We start from the raw sequence: 14504 nt of genomic DNA on the forward strand, positions 1-14504 counted from the left end.
GATGGCATGCCTGCATTAGTTTTTGTAACAGCCATACATAGACCAGGAATATGCATGGTATAGATAACCGTGGCCATGGAGAAGGGCTTAATTTATGTTCAGTAGCCTTGCTCTAAGTACAAGGGAAATCATGTTTGCAACCAACTGAGGAAATGAGAACGATATTGAAACTTAAAGGGAAAACATTCGATTTTCTAGAAAACTGGAAACCCTTCAGATAATTGTGGTATCATTGTACATATGCTAGGAATTTCCAACAAATCATTTACCAAAGAAATAAGTAGTCTAGATACAAATGTAATAAAAAAAGAAAATATCATGAACCATCATGTGAAAATGTTGTGAAAAGGAAAAATTAAATACAGGAATTATGTTGTCTCTCTGCAGACAATTCCATTATCTGTTGCTATGGGGACAAGAAAAGAATAAGTAAACACAATTCACAGGGAATCCAAATGACTCAATTTTAGCCAATAATTCTACAAACTGTATTAAAATCTTTCATCAGAGCTTCTCCTAGGTGCTTAACTGATTTTACTTTTCTCTCCCTCCCTCCTGTAAAATGTCTACCTTCTGGAATATGTGCTAATGAGCAGTGAAAATGCTAAAAGGTAGGCAGCAGGAAGGAGCCATACAGGGCATGAACAATTTGTAGTCTGAATAATCAGCCTCTGCATAATTAAAAGTTGACTTGCATTCTCAACTACTGATAACTGGCAATCTGTATTAGATCAGTTGCTAAAATTTTCCCAGAAAAAATGATTGCAACATGGTGAGTAATGTCAGCTTTGTGAATTATTTATAGATTATCCTGTAACAGAAGTAAGCCCAGGAACTGAGTGGGGTATTTGTGTCAGAGTTGAATGTCTCTCTAATTATTTCCAAAAAATTAAGTATTGATTTTTTAAAATTACTCAATATTTTGCATTAGTCATCTATTAGCAGAGATAACAGAAAGACAGAATATGTATGTAACTTATCAACCAAATTTAATATGTGACATTTTATATATTAAAAAAAAGATGGTGCGATTCTTTACAAACAGCGTGCCTCACTAATATCCCTGTGCATTTAAAATAGGATTCACGTAAAAGGGGAAAAAAAGATTCATTCATAATAATTCCAGAATATATCTACTCTGGTATGTATCTCGCAAAATGAAAAGTCTGTGCATGTGTCAGGTAAGCAAGGGCCCAAACTAAAGGTTGTTGAAGAGTAAAAAAGCAAAGGGCAGTGAACTGCTCTGAAGTTACATGAGGCCTTATTAAGGTATGTAATGACATGATGGGGTATGACACAAATGTGCTGTTCCCACTGAGACAGAACCACACACATCTGCATCAAGGTCTAGTTTGTCATCAGTGGCCAGGCTGTCCCTTGAGATGGGCACCAGAGAGAGGTTTCTAAGAAACTTTGATTAAAAAGGATTTATGCAATGATAATAACATACATTTTTATAGGTTTCTGTCAAAGTCTATCCTAGTTAACACTTTAATCCTTCTTCTGTGCTACTAATGAAACAGCTGCTAATGAAATTCAATGAGAACACTAAACTGGGAGGTGTTAGAACCCCAAAGAAATAATAAAAAGGATATAACAAGATTAGAAATAGGAGTAGACTAAAACAAAATTAGATTGACTTCACAAATGAAAATGAACATTGCTAGTGGGCATATAACTAGTATAACTTACCTGGAGGGCAATTTTGCAATATGTATCAAGTGCCTAAAAAAGCTCATATAAAATGTTCTTAGCATTTGTATTATTTTTATCATAAAAAGAATTAAAGGCACAAAAAGGAATACATTGTAGTGAAGAAAAAACTAAAAACTAAAAGTTACATAGACAATGACAGTACTCTATAGTCCTATTAGCAGGGAAAACATTTTGGTGTATTTTCTTGTACTCTTCTAATTTTTTTTTTTTGAGACATACTTTTTCTATGCAGCCCAGGCTGGCTTCAAACTTGCAATCCTGTTGCCTCAACCTTCTACAGTTTGGGATTACAGCTGTGAGCCACCACGCCTGGATTATTTATTTTTTTGTGGAGCTGGGAATAGAACCCATGGCCTAATGCATGCAAGCATTGTACTACTGAGTTATACTCCTAGCCCTGGCTGTCTTTTCATTGCCTATATTTGGTATTATATACTTTAAGAAACCTATCCATCCTAAGACTATATAAATGTTCATATACCTTTCTCTACATATTTTATGGTTTAATTTTTAGTTTTATGTCTTTAACATATGCTTTTTAAAAAATTTTTCACATAGTGGGATCATTACTCTAAATACTGCATACTGTTTTCTTCCAGTTAGAAACTGATCTTGACCAGACATTGGTGGCTCACACCTCTACTCTTAGCTACTCAGGAGGCAGAGATCAGGAGGATCATGATTCGAAGCAGTGAGGACAAATAGTTCATGAGACGCTTTCTTGAAAACAGCAACACAAAAAAGGGGATGGTGGAGAGGCTCAAATGGTAGAGTGCCTGCTCAGCAAGTGTGATGCCCAGAGTTCAAACCCCAGTACCACAAAAAAAAAAAAAAAAAAAAAAAAGAAAGAAAAAAGATCTTGTAGTCAGGCAGGCACGGTGGCTCACTCCTGTAATCCTAATCCTAGCTACTTAGAAGGTGGAGACAGGAAGAATGGTGGTCCAAGGCCAACCAGGGAAAACAGTAAGACACCCTCCCTCCCATTTTAACCAATAAAAAGTACAGCATGGTGGCTCACAGTTGTAATCCTAGCTGCTTGGGAGATGACCAGGAGAATCACTGTCCAGGCCAGTCTGGGCATAAATGTGAGACCTATTTGAAAGCAAAAAGGGCTGAAGGTATAGCTCAACTGGTAGAGAGTACATGCTTAGCAAGCACAATGCCCTGAGTTCAAACCCCAATACCATCTAAAAGCTCTGTACATCTGTCTCTACAGAACTACTATGAACAGGCAGCTAGTGCCTGTTTCATTGCCCTGCCAGGGTTTTCATTCACCATCCAGGATCTGGCTTGTTTCCGGGCCATTGTGACAAGCAGAACTCAGTGAGACTATCTCATGTTTTCAGAGACTATGAGGGGCCCAGAGGTGGGACTATCAGTGGAAGAACCTATGGCATTTTCTTAGCTCTTTATCATGGACCCTTTCAAACATATTTACTGGTATATTATAAAGAATATTATAAACAATAGAGATGAAGAGATGCATAGAACAATGCATGTGGGAAGGGGCGTGAAGCTTCCATGGCCTCTTTGGAAACACCACCTTCTAGGAACTTCCATGAGTTCATACATCCAGAAACTCCTTTTTTTGTTGTTGGAGAAAGAATCTCAGCTGGCCTCAAACTAGCTGACTTCAGCTGCCTCAGCTTTCTGAGTGCTGGGATTATAGGTGTGCTCCAGCATAAAACTCCTAAATTTAAAATATTTAACTTTTTTTTTTTTGGCAGTATTGGAGTTTGAACTCAGGGCTTTGCATTTGTGAGGCAGGCACTCTACCACTTGAGCCACGCCTCCAGCATATTTAACCTTTTTGGTGAATTTAAGAACATACTACTTATTAAGGGGGTAGCATCAGTTCTACATTGTTTTTTGGTTGTTATTTATTTGTTTTTTGAGACAGGGTCTGGATATGTAGCTGAACCTGGCTACCACACCTGGCTCTTTTTTTTTTTCTTTGGGGCTTGGACTCAGTACCTTCACCTTGAGCCACTCTACCAGTCCTATGTTTGTGAAGGGTTTTTTCAGATAGGGTCCTGCAAACTGTTTGCCTGGGCTGGCTTTGAACTGAGATCCTTCTGATCTCTGCCTCCTGAGTAGCTAGGATTATAGGGGTGAGCCACATGTGCCCGGCTCTTTTTTCGTTTTTTTAAATTGTGGTTAAATATGTTCCTTTAAAGTTTTAAAGAACTCATGTGGAAAAGAGTGAGTATAGCTTCTTTTGTCTGGAACTGTTTTGAAAACTTGATTATTACTTTTTTTTTTTTTAAACTTCTGGGGTTTGAACTCAGTTCCTTGCACTTGTTAGGCAGGTGCTCTGTCACTTGAGTCACACCACTTGCTTTTTTATTTTTTTGTGGTACTGGGGTTTATATTCAGGGCCTAAACCTGGAGTCACTCCACCAGCCTTTTTTTGTGATGGGTTTTTTCCAGATAGGGTCTCAAAAACTATTTGACTGGGCTGGTTTTGAACCTCGATCCTCCAGATCTCCACTTCCTGAGTAGCTAGGATTATAGATGTGAGCTACCAGTGCTCCACCCTCTTTAGGTTTTTTTTTTTTTTTTTTTTAAATAGAATCTTGCTTTTATGCTGGTTTGAACCATAATCCTCCTATTTATGCTTCCCACATAGCTGGGATAACCAATACCCATCTTTTTATTGGTTGAGATGGGATCTCACTAATTCCTTCCCTGGGTTTGCCATGAACTGGGATCCTCATCTCTACCCCTTGAGTAGCTAGGATTATAGGAGTGAGCCACTGGGCTGACTACTGTGATTTATTTATTTATTTCAAAATGCTCCTGGGACAATTCAGGCAACTTATATTTTCTAAACATTGTCTACTTAATATTTTCAAACTTAATAGTCTAAAACTACATAACTCATTTTTTAAAGCCAGTTGCTGCCTAAGTTGGCCTTGAACTCTGGGGCTCAACTGGTCCTCCTGCCTTAGCCTCCTAAGTAGCTGGGACTAAAGGCATGTACAACTGTGCCCATCAGGGTTTCCCCCCTTTGGGTTTTTTGACACAGGATCCCGCTATGTAGCCCATGCTGTCCTGGAATTTACTACAGAGTCCAGGCTGGCCTTGAACTAGAGGTCCTCCTGCCTCAGCCTCCCCCCGTGCTGGGATTACAGGTGTATGTCATCATACCTAGCTTTTTTTTGAGAGAAAGTCTTGCTGTATAGCCCAAGCTGGCCTTGAACTCAAGATCTTTTTGTCTCAGTCTTCAGAGTTCTGGGATTACAAGCATGCACCATCATGCCTGGCTACCAGTACTAAATTTCTTTTCTTTTTTTTTTTGCAGTACTAAGGCTTGAACTCAGGGCCTTTGTGTTGAGCCACTCCACTAGCCCTATTTTTGTGAAAGGTTTTTTTGAGATAGGGTCTCTCAAACTATTTGTCTAGGCTGGCTTTGAACCTCTATACTCCTGATCTTTGTCTCCTGAGTAGCTAGGATTACAGGCGTGAGCCACCAGAGCCTGGTCCAGTATTAAATTTCTTTAAATTTAAAAATGAGTCAAAGCCAGCTCAATCAAATGGTTCTCAAGAACCTATCTTGAAAAAGCCCATCACAAAAAAAGGGCTGGCAAGATGCCCAAGCACTGACGAATGGATTAAGAAAATGTGATATCTATACACAATGGAATTTTATGCAGCCATGAAGAAGAACGAAATGTTATCATTCGCTGGTAAATGGATGGAATTGGAGAACATCATTCTGAGTGAGGTTAGCCTGGCCCAAAAGACCAAAAATCGTATGTTCTCCCTCATATGTGGACATTAGATCAAGGGCAAACACAACAAGGGGATTGGACTATGAGCACATGATAAAAGTGAGAGCACACAAGGAAGGGGTGAGGATAGGTAAGACACCTAAAAAACTAGCTAGCATTTGTTGCCCTTAACGCAGAGAAACTAAAGCAGATACCTTAAAGCAACTGAGGCCAATAGGAAAAGGGGAACAGGTACTAGAGAAAAGGTTAGATCAAAAAGAATTAACCTAGAAGGTAACACCCATGCACAGGAAATCAACGTGAGTCAATGCCCTGTATAGCTATCCTTATCTCAACCAGCAAAAACCCTTGTTTCTTCCTATTATTGCTTATACTCTCTCTACAACAAAATTAGAAATAAGGGCAAAATAGTTTCTGCTGGGTATTGAGGGGGTGGGGGGAGAGGGAGGGGGCGGAGTGGTTGGTAAGGGAGGGGGTGGGGGCAGGGGGGAGAAATGAACCAAGCCTTGTATGCACATATGAATAATAAAAGAAAAATGAAAAAAAACAAAAAACAAAAAACAAAAAAAGGGCTGGTGGAGTGGTTCAAGGTGTAGGCCTAAGTTCAAGTCCCAAGTATGACAAAAAAAAAAAAAAGTCTATAAAGTATCTCCTTCATTGTTCCTAATTTTGTGGGTCCCTCTCACACAGATTTCTTCATTGGGTTTGCCAGATCTTCATTTATATTAGGAATCTGTTACAGCCTGTAGGCCAAATCCTGTCTGCTGCCTGTTTTTGTATAGCCTGTGGTCTAAGAAAGGATTTTACACTTGTAAGTGGTTGAAAAAAACCCAAAAGAATAATTTTCTTCACATGTGAAAAATTATAAAAATTTAAATTTCAGTGTCTATAATAAATTTTTGCTGAAACCCAGCCATACTCACTCATTTGTGTATTATCCATGGCTGTTTTTGTGCTACATGGCAGAGCTGAATTGTTTCAATGGAGTCTATATGGCCTGCAAAACCTAAAATATTTACTACCTGGCCCTTTACAGAAAATGTTCGTGATGTATGATCTATGGATACAAGCTTTGATAGACAGCTGTATCTACTAAATCCCCTAGCCTAATATGTTATCTTGGTTTTTCCATGCTTAATATACTTGATCAAAGTCAGTGTTATGTTAAATTTTCAGACAATGGAGATTTTGCCAAGCTCCTCCCTGTATACTTACCCATTTTTGTTTTATAGATATAATCTCTATGTTTCTAAGAGCCAAGGCCTCATATATTTTAGTGTGGAGAGTCTACTTTATAAAAATAAAATGCTTGCTTTTTTAATTGGATATCTTACCTTGAGTTCTGTTGTTTCTTATTAATACCAATACCCTGATTTGTGACTCTGGATATGTCTTGCCCAAATACTTTGTGTAATTTTGTTAAGGACTCACTTCTGTAAATAGATTATAGTTGGATTTTTTGATTAACTCTAAAAGATTCTTCTTTTTTTTGGTAATACTGGGGTTTGAGCTCAGGACTCCACCACTTGATCCATGCCTTCAGCTCGTTTTTGCTTTAGTTGTTTTTCAGATAGGGTCTCATGTTTTTTGTCCTGGAATGGCCCCAGACCACGATCTTCCTACCTATGCTTCCTGCAGAGCTGGGAATATAGATGTGAGCCACTGCACATGGCCCTAAAAGTCTCCTTTTAGACTTTAGCCACTTATATTTACTATTACAGACTAATTTTTATCATCTATCTTTTGTTCTGTGAGCTGCTTTTTATTAGCATAGATTAATTGTACAGAGGACTTCACTGTGCTATTTCTTTTCTTTTTTTGGGGGTCATAGTGGTACTGAGATTTGAACTCAGGGCCTCATGCTTGCTAGGCAGGCCTTCTCTCACTTAAGCCATCCATGGTCCCATCCCCACTATGATATTTCCATACATGCGTATGATGGTATGATGTACTTTGATCAAATTTACCCCCTCTATTACACTCTCTTATCTCCCTCCCTCTCTCATGAGCTGTTTTTTAAAACAGGTTTTTTTCCTAGAAGGATGGGAAGGGTATATAACCTATTTCAAAATTTACTAGCAGAGCCAAGTGCCAATGGCTCTCACCTATAATCCTAGCTACTTGGGAGGCACAGAAAGGAGGATCACAGTTTGAGGCCAGCATGCAGGCCATAAGCAAGACTCTATATCAAAAATACCCAACACATAGGGCTGGTGGTGTGGCTCAAGTGGTAGAGTGCCTGCTTAGTATTCATGAGGCCCTGAATTCAAACTCCAGTATTACCAAAAAAAAAAAAAAAAAAAAATACCCAACACAAAAAAGGGCTGGCAGAATGGCTCAAGTGGTAGAGCGCCTGCCTAGCAAAAGTGAGACTCTGAGTTTAAATCTCAGTACTGCCCTCCCCCCAAAAATTACTAGCATAATGTTGTCACTGTGCAAAGTGTTCTTAATTTAAAATACAAAAAATACAGAAACATTCAAAGAAGTAGCAATCACTCATATTTTCACAATCAGAATTAATCACTGTTGAGATTTTTAAATATTTTGCTTCTGCTGGTATAAATGGCTTAAAGAAGCAAAAGAAAGCAGAAAAGAAACAGAAACTAACTTGAAATGTGATTTAGTAGAAGGCCAGTGCTGTTCTTGGATATTTCATGTGCTTCAGGAAGGGGAAGTAAGTCAGGTCCAAAAATATGCTAGTAAGATACCTATATACCAAATAACTTAGAAGCTGAATTAGATTAAACATAAAAGTACACAAAAAGGCTGATAAATTCTAGATGACATTATGAAGGATCTGAAGAGCTGAGCTTTTACAGTTAGTTAAACTACCCTGAATATTAATCTGTCTGCAAATCCTAGGGTTTCTCCCTTTCAGTAGAGTTAACTAGAAAAGTCAGGAAAAGTGTACTAAACTGATAGAATTGAAAGGCATTTTCTGCTAAAATGGAGCTCACACAGTATCAGAAACACCATTTCTTTTCTAATTACAGTTATCTCTGTTGTCAGTACAGTCATACTGGAGTTGTCCCTCATGATTCTGGGCACATCCAACCTCCACATTTAGCTTAAATACTTTTAGCTATAGGACCCAGTTCAGGAAAGCACAGCTATGTGGGCTGGGCTGTATATAGATGGCTAGCTACTTCACCAAAAGACCAGCCAAATGACGGGCAGCTAATAGCTTATAGTGTAGTGAAAAACTGCAAGGCTGGGTTCTTCTCTTGGAAATTTATAATAAAGGAATGGAAAGAACTTGTCAATTGGAAAGAGACAGAGTAGCTGAGTGAATTAAGTGCCAAAACCTTACTCAACTACAAACCCTATTCTTTCTGTAGTCTTGTAAAACTACTGTTTCTGCCCTTCCTAATGAAAAGACTAGTTTTCTCTGTATTGCTGTGCAATTACTATTTGCTGTGCTATTACTATTTGAGAGTTTTTCTCAATGTAGAAAATATCTCAGAAATATGCGTTTTAACTTTTTTTTTGTGGTACTGGGGCTTGAACTCAGGGCTTACATCTTGAGTCACTCCTCCAGCCTTTTTTGTGAAGGGTTTTTTGAGATACTGTCTTGTGAACTACTTGCCTGGGCTGACTTTGAGTGGAGATCCTCCTGATCTCTGTCTCTTGAGTGGCTAGGATTACCAGCAAGAGCTACCGGCACCTGGCTGCATTTTAACTTTTAAAGAAGTTTTACAAACACAACTGGGAACTTAGGTGAGATGGAACTACACATTTTATACATGAGAAAACTGAGGCAGAATGGGATGAGACAATCTGGTAAGGTTACATACCACCTCAATGGCATAACAATGATAATACAAGACAGCTGTTCTTTTCTACTAGGTCACCGATTTGTTTGAATGCTATTGTTTTCCTTTACAGTTCTTTTTCCCTAAACATTAGCTATGTCAAGGATAATACTGTAAAGCACAAAACCAGGTTTCTCCCTTACCTGTCTGTTGTATGGTAGTTATTGCCTGAGCATTGCACTGTAGCTGTAACATGTGTCGCAGCATGGCCACTCCCCAAATATTCAAATCTGCACACAATTCAGTAGCCACTGCTGCTTTTAGCTTAGAGGACTTCAGGCCTGGGGTGAAGGCCAGCAAGCTGGCTGCTTCGAGCTGCCTGCACAGTGCAGAGACACTGATGGCACAGAGGAATTTGTGCTCTGGGCTATGGTTTTCAGTATGGGGCAAGAGGTTGAAGACAGCATTGTAATTATTTTCATATTTTCCATTAATATTGCATCCAGGAATTGGGATCTCAACTATTTTGCCAGTTTCCTCACTCTCCCCGTGGCTGTCACCGAGTGTCTTGACCAGATTCTTGCTTTCAGGTAAAGAGATGTCCTTGTTACTAATCTCATCACAAAGCTTCTTTATAACTTTACCAATGTTCTCAAACCTAGCCAACAGAGTCAACCTCAGGGCAACATGGCAAAAGACACCCAGTGTGAGAAGCAGGCCCCCTACAGCACACTCTGAGCTATGGTAGAGCTCCCAGGCTTGCTGCAAACACTCTTTACTGCAATACTTGGCATAGCTGCATCCATTGCAGGGCACTGTGGCCAAAGTGTGCTTCAAACATCGATGACAGTTGAGGTCCCCATTGGTAACTCTAGTATCCCACTTGCTTTCTAAGCCATGATGCAGAGGTGGCATTTCTCCTGGGTTAAGGACAATCACAAAAGCGTCCTCCTTTACCAGGAGCTCTCCTGGGAGGATGTCTTTTGTGGCAACCAGATAGCGGCCTTTTACAGGGTCTGTGCACAAGCCAACAGATGATGATGCACTGGAAATGCGTTTGTTCTCTTCCCTTATGTCTATATCCTCAAAGGCTTTAGTGACAGCTCCTGGGAATGTTTCTGGGACAGTCTTCTTTTCTTGTACCTTCATCTTCAGATGATGGAGGTTTCTCTGCAGAATTTGACAGGAGGGAGCTTCCAGGGTTGGTTTGGCAGTGAAGTTCCTCTCAAGATCACTGATGGTCTGCTTCGCCTCCTGTAGTCTCCCCAGGGTCACCAGGCATTCTGCCTTTCGCAACATCATTTTGGGTTTCAGTCTTTCTGGATACCCATGCATCTGTGCTCTTTCAATGTCTTCAAGACATGTCTGAAAACAGAAAGGAAATCCCAAGATGACCCTTGGTCCCTACTCTTCAATGTGAACTGAAAATTCTTAAAAAAAATTCTACAGGAGCCAGGCGCCGAGGCTCATGACTGTAATCTTAGCTACCCAGGAGGCAGAGATCAGGAGGATCGTGGTTTGAAGCCAGCTAGGGTGTTCCAAGACACCCTATCTCAAAAAAATCCCTTCACAGAAACGGGCTGATGGAGTGGCTCAAGGTTTAGGCCCTGAGTTCAAGCCCCAGGATTGCAAAAAAAAAAAAAAAAAAAAAACCAGGAATGCTTAGGATTATTAGAAGTTGAACAAGGATTAGAAATAAGGGCAAAATAGTTTCTGCTGGGTATTGAGGGGGTGGCGGGGAGAGGGAGGGGGCAGAGTGGGTGGTAAGGGAGGGGGTGGGGGCAGGGGGGAGAAATGACCCAAGCCTTGTATGCACATATGAATAATAAAAGAAAAAAAAAACAAAACAAACAAATAAAAAAAAGAAATTGAACGGGAGGAGATGGTGGGGAAAGAGGTAGGAGGATAAATACAGGGCAAATATGTATACATCTATATGTAACTGCAAAAATGATACCTGTTGAAACTGTTACAGGAATTGGGGGAGGGGAGATGAAGGAGAGCAGTGGAGGGGGTGAATTCAGGTATGATATATTTGATACATTGTAAGAACCTTTGTAAATGCTACAATGTACTCCCACCCAGCACAATAAAAATTTATGTTAAAATTTTTTAAAAAGTTGAACTACAACCAAGATTTTATTTCTTTAAATTATGTTCTATTCTTTTCTTCTTTTTTTTTTTTTTGCACTAGGATTACTGAACTCTACCACTGAGCTATACCCCTGAGCCCCTGTGTGATCTTTAATTGAGTGATTAGTAATATTTGTTGAGGATATTATATTTAATTGATCTTATTAAATATTTCTGTTACTAAAGGGAAAAAAAGCCTTACAGAATTATAGGAAGTTTAAGACGGCAGGCTTTGAAGCCAAGCAAACACTCAAATACTGCATTCCAATACTGACTATGTCTTTTACTAGACGCACGACCTTACGCAAGCAATTTAATTTCTTACTACCTTAGTTTTCTCAATACCTCACCAGATGAAATAAAGCAATATATTAAAAGTGCTAAAAGAAGCACATGGAACATGGTTTACGCTCAATGAATGTTTATCTTTTTTTAGAAGGAAAACAGAATTAATCAATACAGGGAAGTTAAATGTTTTGCAAGTTTTTAAAATTTTTGTCTGTGGTACTCCAGAACTTTCTTGTTTAGGAGCTAGAGTTAGATTCTTGTTCTTCACTTTTGATCTGAAGGACAAAAGTTTAAACATGTTTGACTAGAGTTATTACAATTTGTATTTTCATGGAATTCTGTGTATGCTAAAGGGCATTTTAGAGCTTGTCCTTAGACCTCTATATGACAAATTTCAGAGGATCTAACTAAAACATGAATCTGATTTTGGTCACTTTCTGTTTTAAAAACCACCGATACAATTCTCAAAATTTTTTCTGTTGCCACAATTAGGGGATTTGGAAGAAATCACTCATAGAAGCCTAACTCATAGGCAGTTGCAGGTATTTCAGGTCAACTTTTGCTGAAGGTGAGCTGTATTATTTTAGGGATAATCTTAAACATGCTCTACTTAATTCAAAGAAACAAATGAACAAGTAAATACTCCGAACACACTTGGAACCTGAAGCAACATATCATATAGCTGGTCTTGGTCTTGACACTGAGAACTACTGACCTACTGGACATAGTTCATGCCCCTAAGAGTATGCCACAGCCTTTTCTTGTTGGCCAACTATACTCCTCGTGGTCATCTGTGATTGGTGAAATGAATCGAGAGAAAGGACAAGTTTGGGTAGATAACAATGTGTTTCCAATTCAACCAACTGCAGCACAGCCTGATTTCAGTGTTCTGAGGAAGAAGTGGAGAGAAGGCCTCGCCTTCCAGTGAAGCCCCAGGCATGACAGCAAGCCCCCAGATACTCACTTCATACTGACCCAGGTGGAAGAGGGCTGCAGAGCGATTGGCATAGCACAGTGAAATGTCCTCAGTGTTAGGCCTTGAATGAGAAACTCCCTGCAAAACAATGAATTGGTTAAAGGTGCAAATGGAAACTAGTATCTCTAAAGTAAATAAGTATTTTTTTCAGATAATAGGGGCTCTGCTACTGAAGACTCAATGAAATTGGGAAAGTCACCGAATCTCTGTGCTCCAGATGCTTCAGTTTCTTTTTTCTGTTTTTTTTTTTTTTTGTGGTACTGGGTTTGAATTCAGGGACTACATCTTCAGCCATTCCGCCAGCTCTTTTTGTGAAGGTTTTTTTTTAAGATAGGGTCTCATGAACTATTTGCCCAGGTTGGTGTCAAACCACAATCCTCCTGATCTCTGCCTCCTGAGTAGCTAGGATTACAGGTGTGAGCCACTGGTGCCCGGCTCAGTTTCATTTTTAACTACCTTATAGCAAGGCTGTGATGATCAAGTGAGAAAATAAATATTCAACACTATTTGACTTTAGCAGCATCAAATGCAGTTTCAACCACAAACAATACTGAAGGCAAATGAAAATATCTGCAAGGAAAATTTCTGCATATAGTCAGGTGCTGGTAGCTCATGTGTGTAATCCTAGCCACTTGGGAGGCTGAGGTTGGGAGGACCAAGGTTTGAGGCCAGCCTCGGCAAAGTCTTAAGACTCAAAATAACTAGATCTTAATATCTCCAAAATAACTAGAGCAAAATGGACTAGTGGTGCAGTAGAGCACCTGCTTTGCAAGTGTGAAGCCCTGAGTTCAAACCCCTGCTCCACCAAAAAAACCAAAAATTAAGGTATAACAGCAATGGAAGAAACTAGTTAACAGTCTAAAGCAATGTTGGAGGAATCCCTTTCTCTCCATGATGCAAAACCCAGAAGTCATAAAAGGTCAATATATTTAACACATAAAAATAGAAAATTTTGTGTTTGCTTTTTTTTACTTATTAAAAATAGAAAATTTCTTTACACCAAAATCAAAAAGTGAAAGTTAGACCAGAAAAAATATACGTAATTCATCCTACAGGTAAAGAGCAAATTTCTTTAATTTATCAAGGGTTTCTACAGATTAGCCAGACAATGGTGCCTCATGCCTGTAATCCTAACTACTCAGGAGGCAGAGATCAGGAGGATTGCACTTCAAAGCCATCCCCCAGCAAATAGTTAGTGAGACCCTATCTTGAAAATACCCAATATAAAAGAGGGCTGGCTGGTGGAGTGGCTCAAGTGGTATAGTGCCTGCTCAGCAAGTCCTGAGTTCAAACTCCATAACTACCAAAAAAAATTGGTAAATGATAACCAATAATTCCATAGGAAAATATGAAAATGATTTGGACAGTCCCTATGGGAAATACAAATTAACTCTTAAAACATATGAGAAAATGCTCAATTTCATTCATAGTCAACAAACTGCAAATTAAAAGTACTGAGATGCCATTTTTCACCCATCAGCTTGACAAAGAAAAAGAAAACTGAGAGCACACTGAATTGGCAAAGCAGTGGAATAATAAGCACTGTCATTATGTTGCTTGTGGTCTATAAATTGGGAGAGCAATTTGGCAATATACATTAAATGCTTGGGGGAGGACTGGAGATCAAACCCAGAGCCTCACACATGCCAGGCTGACCTATGCCTCAACTTCTAAAATTTTATTTGCTATATTTTTAAATACACAAAAAGAATCTCCATTGATCCAGGAATTCCTCTTCTAAGACTTATTCTATGAATATAATCATCTATCTTATAGATATGTACAAAATGGCATACATGCAAAGTATCTCATCACATAATTGTTTGAAATAATAAAGATACATCCATTTAATGGAATACCATGTAGCCATAAAAAAAGGATAAGGAAGGTCTTTATGTACTGATG

At 39.1% G+C, this 14504-nt stretch overlaps 1 protein-coding gene across 5 annotated transcripts in view; it reads right to left on the reverse strand.

Moving 5' to 3' along the window:
* Smyd4 (SET and MYND domain containing 4) overlaps window positions 1-14504 on the reverse strand; it is a 45374-nt gene that overhangs the window by 12949 nt on the left and 17921 nt on the right. For all 5 annotated transcript variants that reach the window (XM_074046579.1, XM_074046577.1, XM_074046578.1 and 2 more), the window contains 2 exons: window positions 12588-12677; window positions 9406-10567 (listed from right to left, as the gene is read on the reverse strand). In XM_074046579.1, the coding sequence (XP_073902680.1) occupies window positions 9406-10567; window positions 12588-12677 (1252 nt within the window). The remainder of the gene's footprint in view (window positions 1-9405; window positions 10568-12587; window positions 12678-14504) is intronic.

The sequence above is a fragment of the Castor canadensis genome, chromosome 11, assembly GCF_047511655.1.
Source record: "Castor canadensis chromosome 11, mCasCan1.hap1v2, whole genome shotgun sequence".
Taxonomy (NCBI): domain Eukaryota; kingdom Metazoa; phylum Chordata; class Mammalia; order Rodentia; family Castoridae; genus Castor; species Castor canadensis.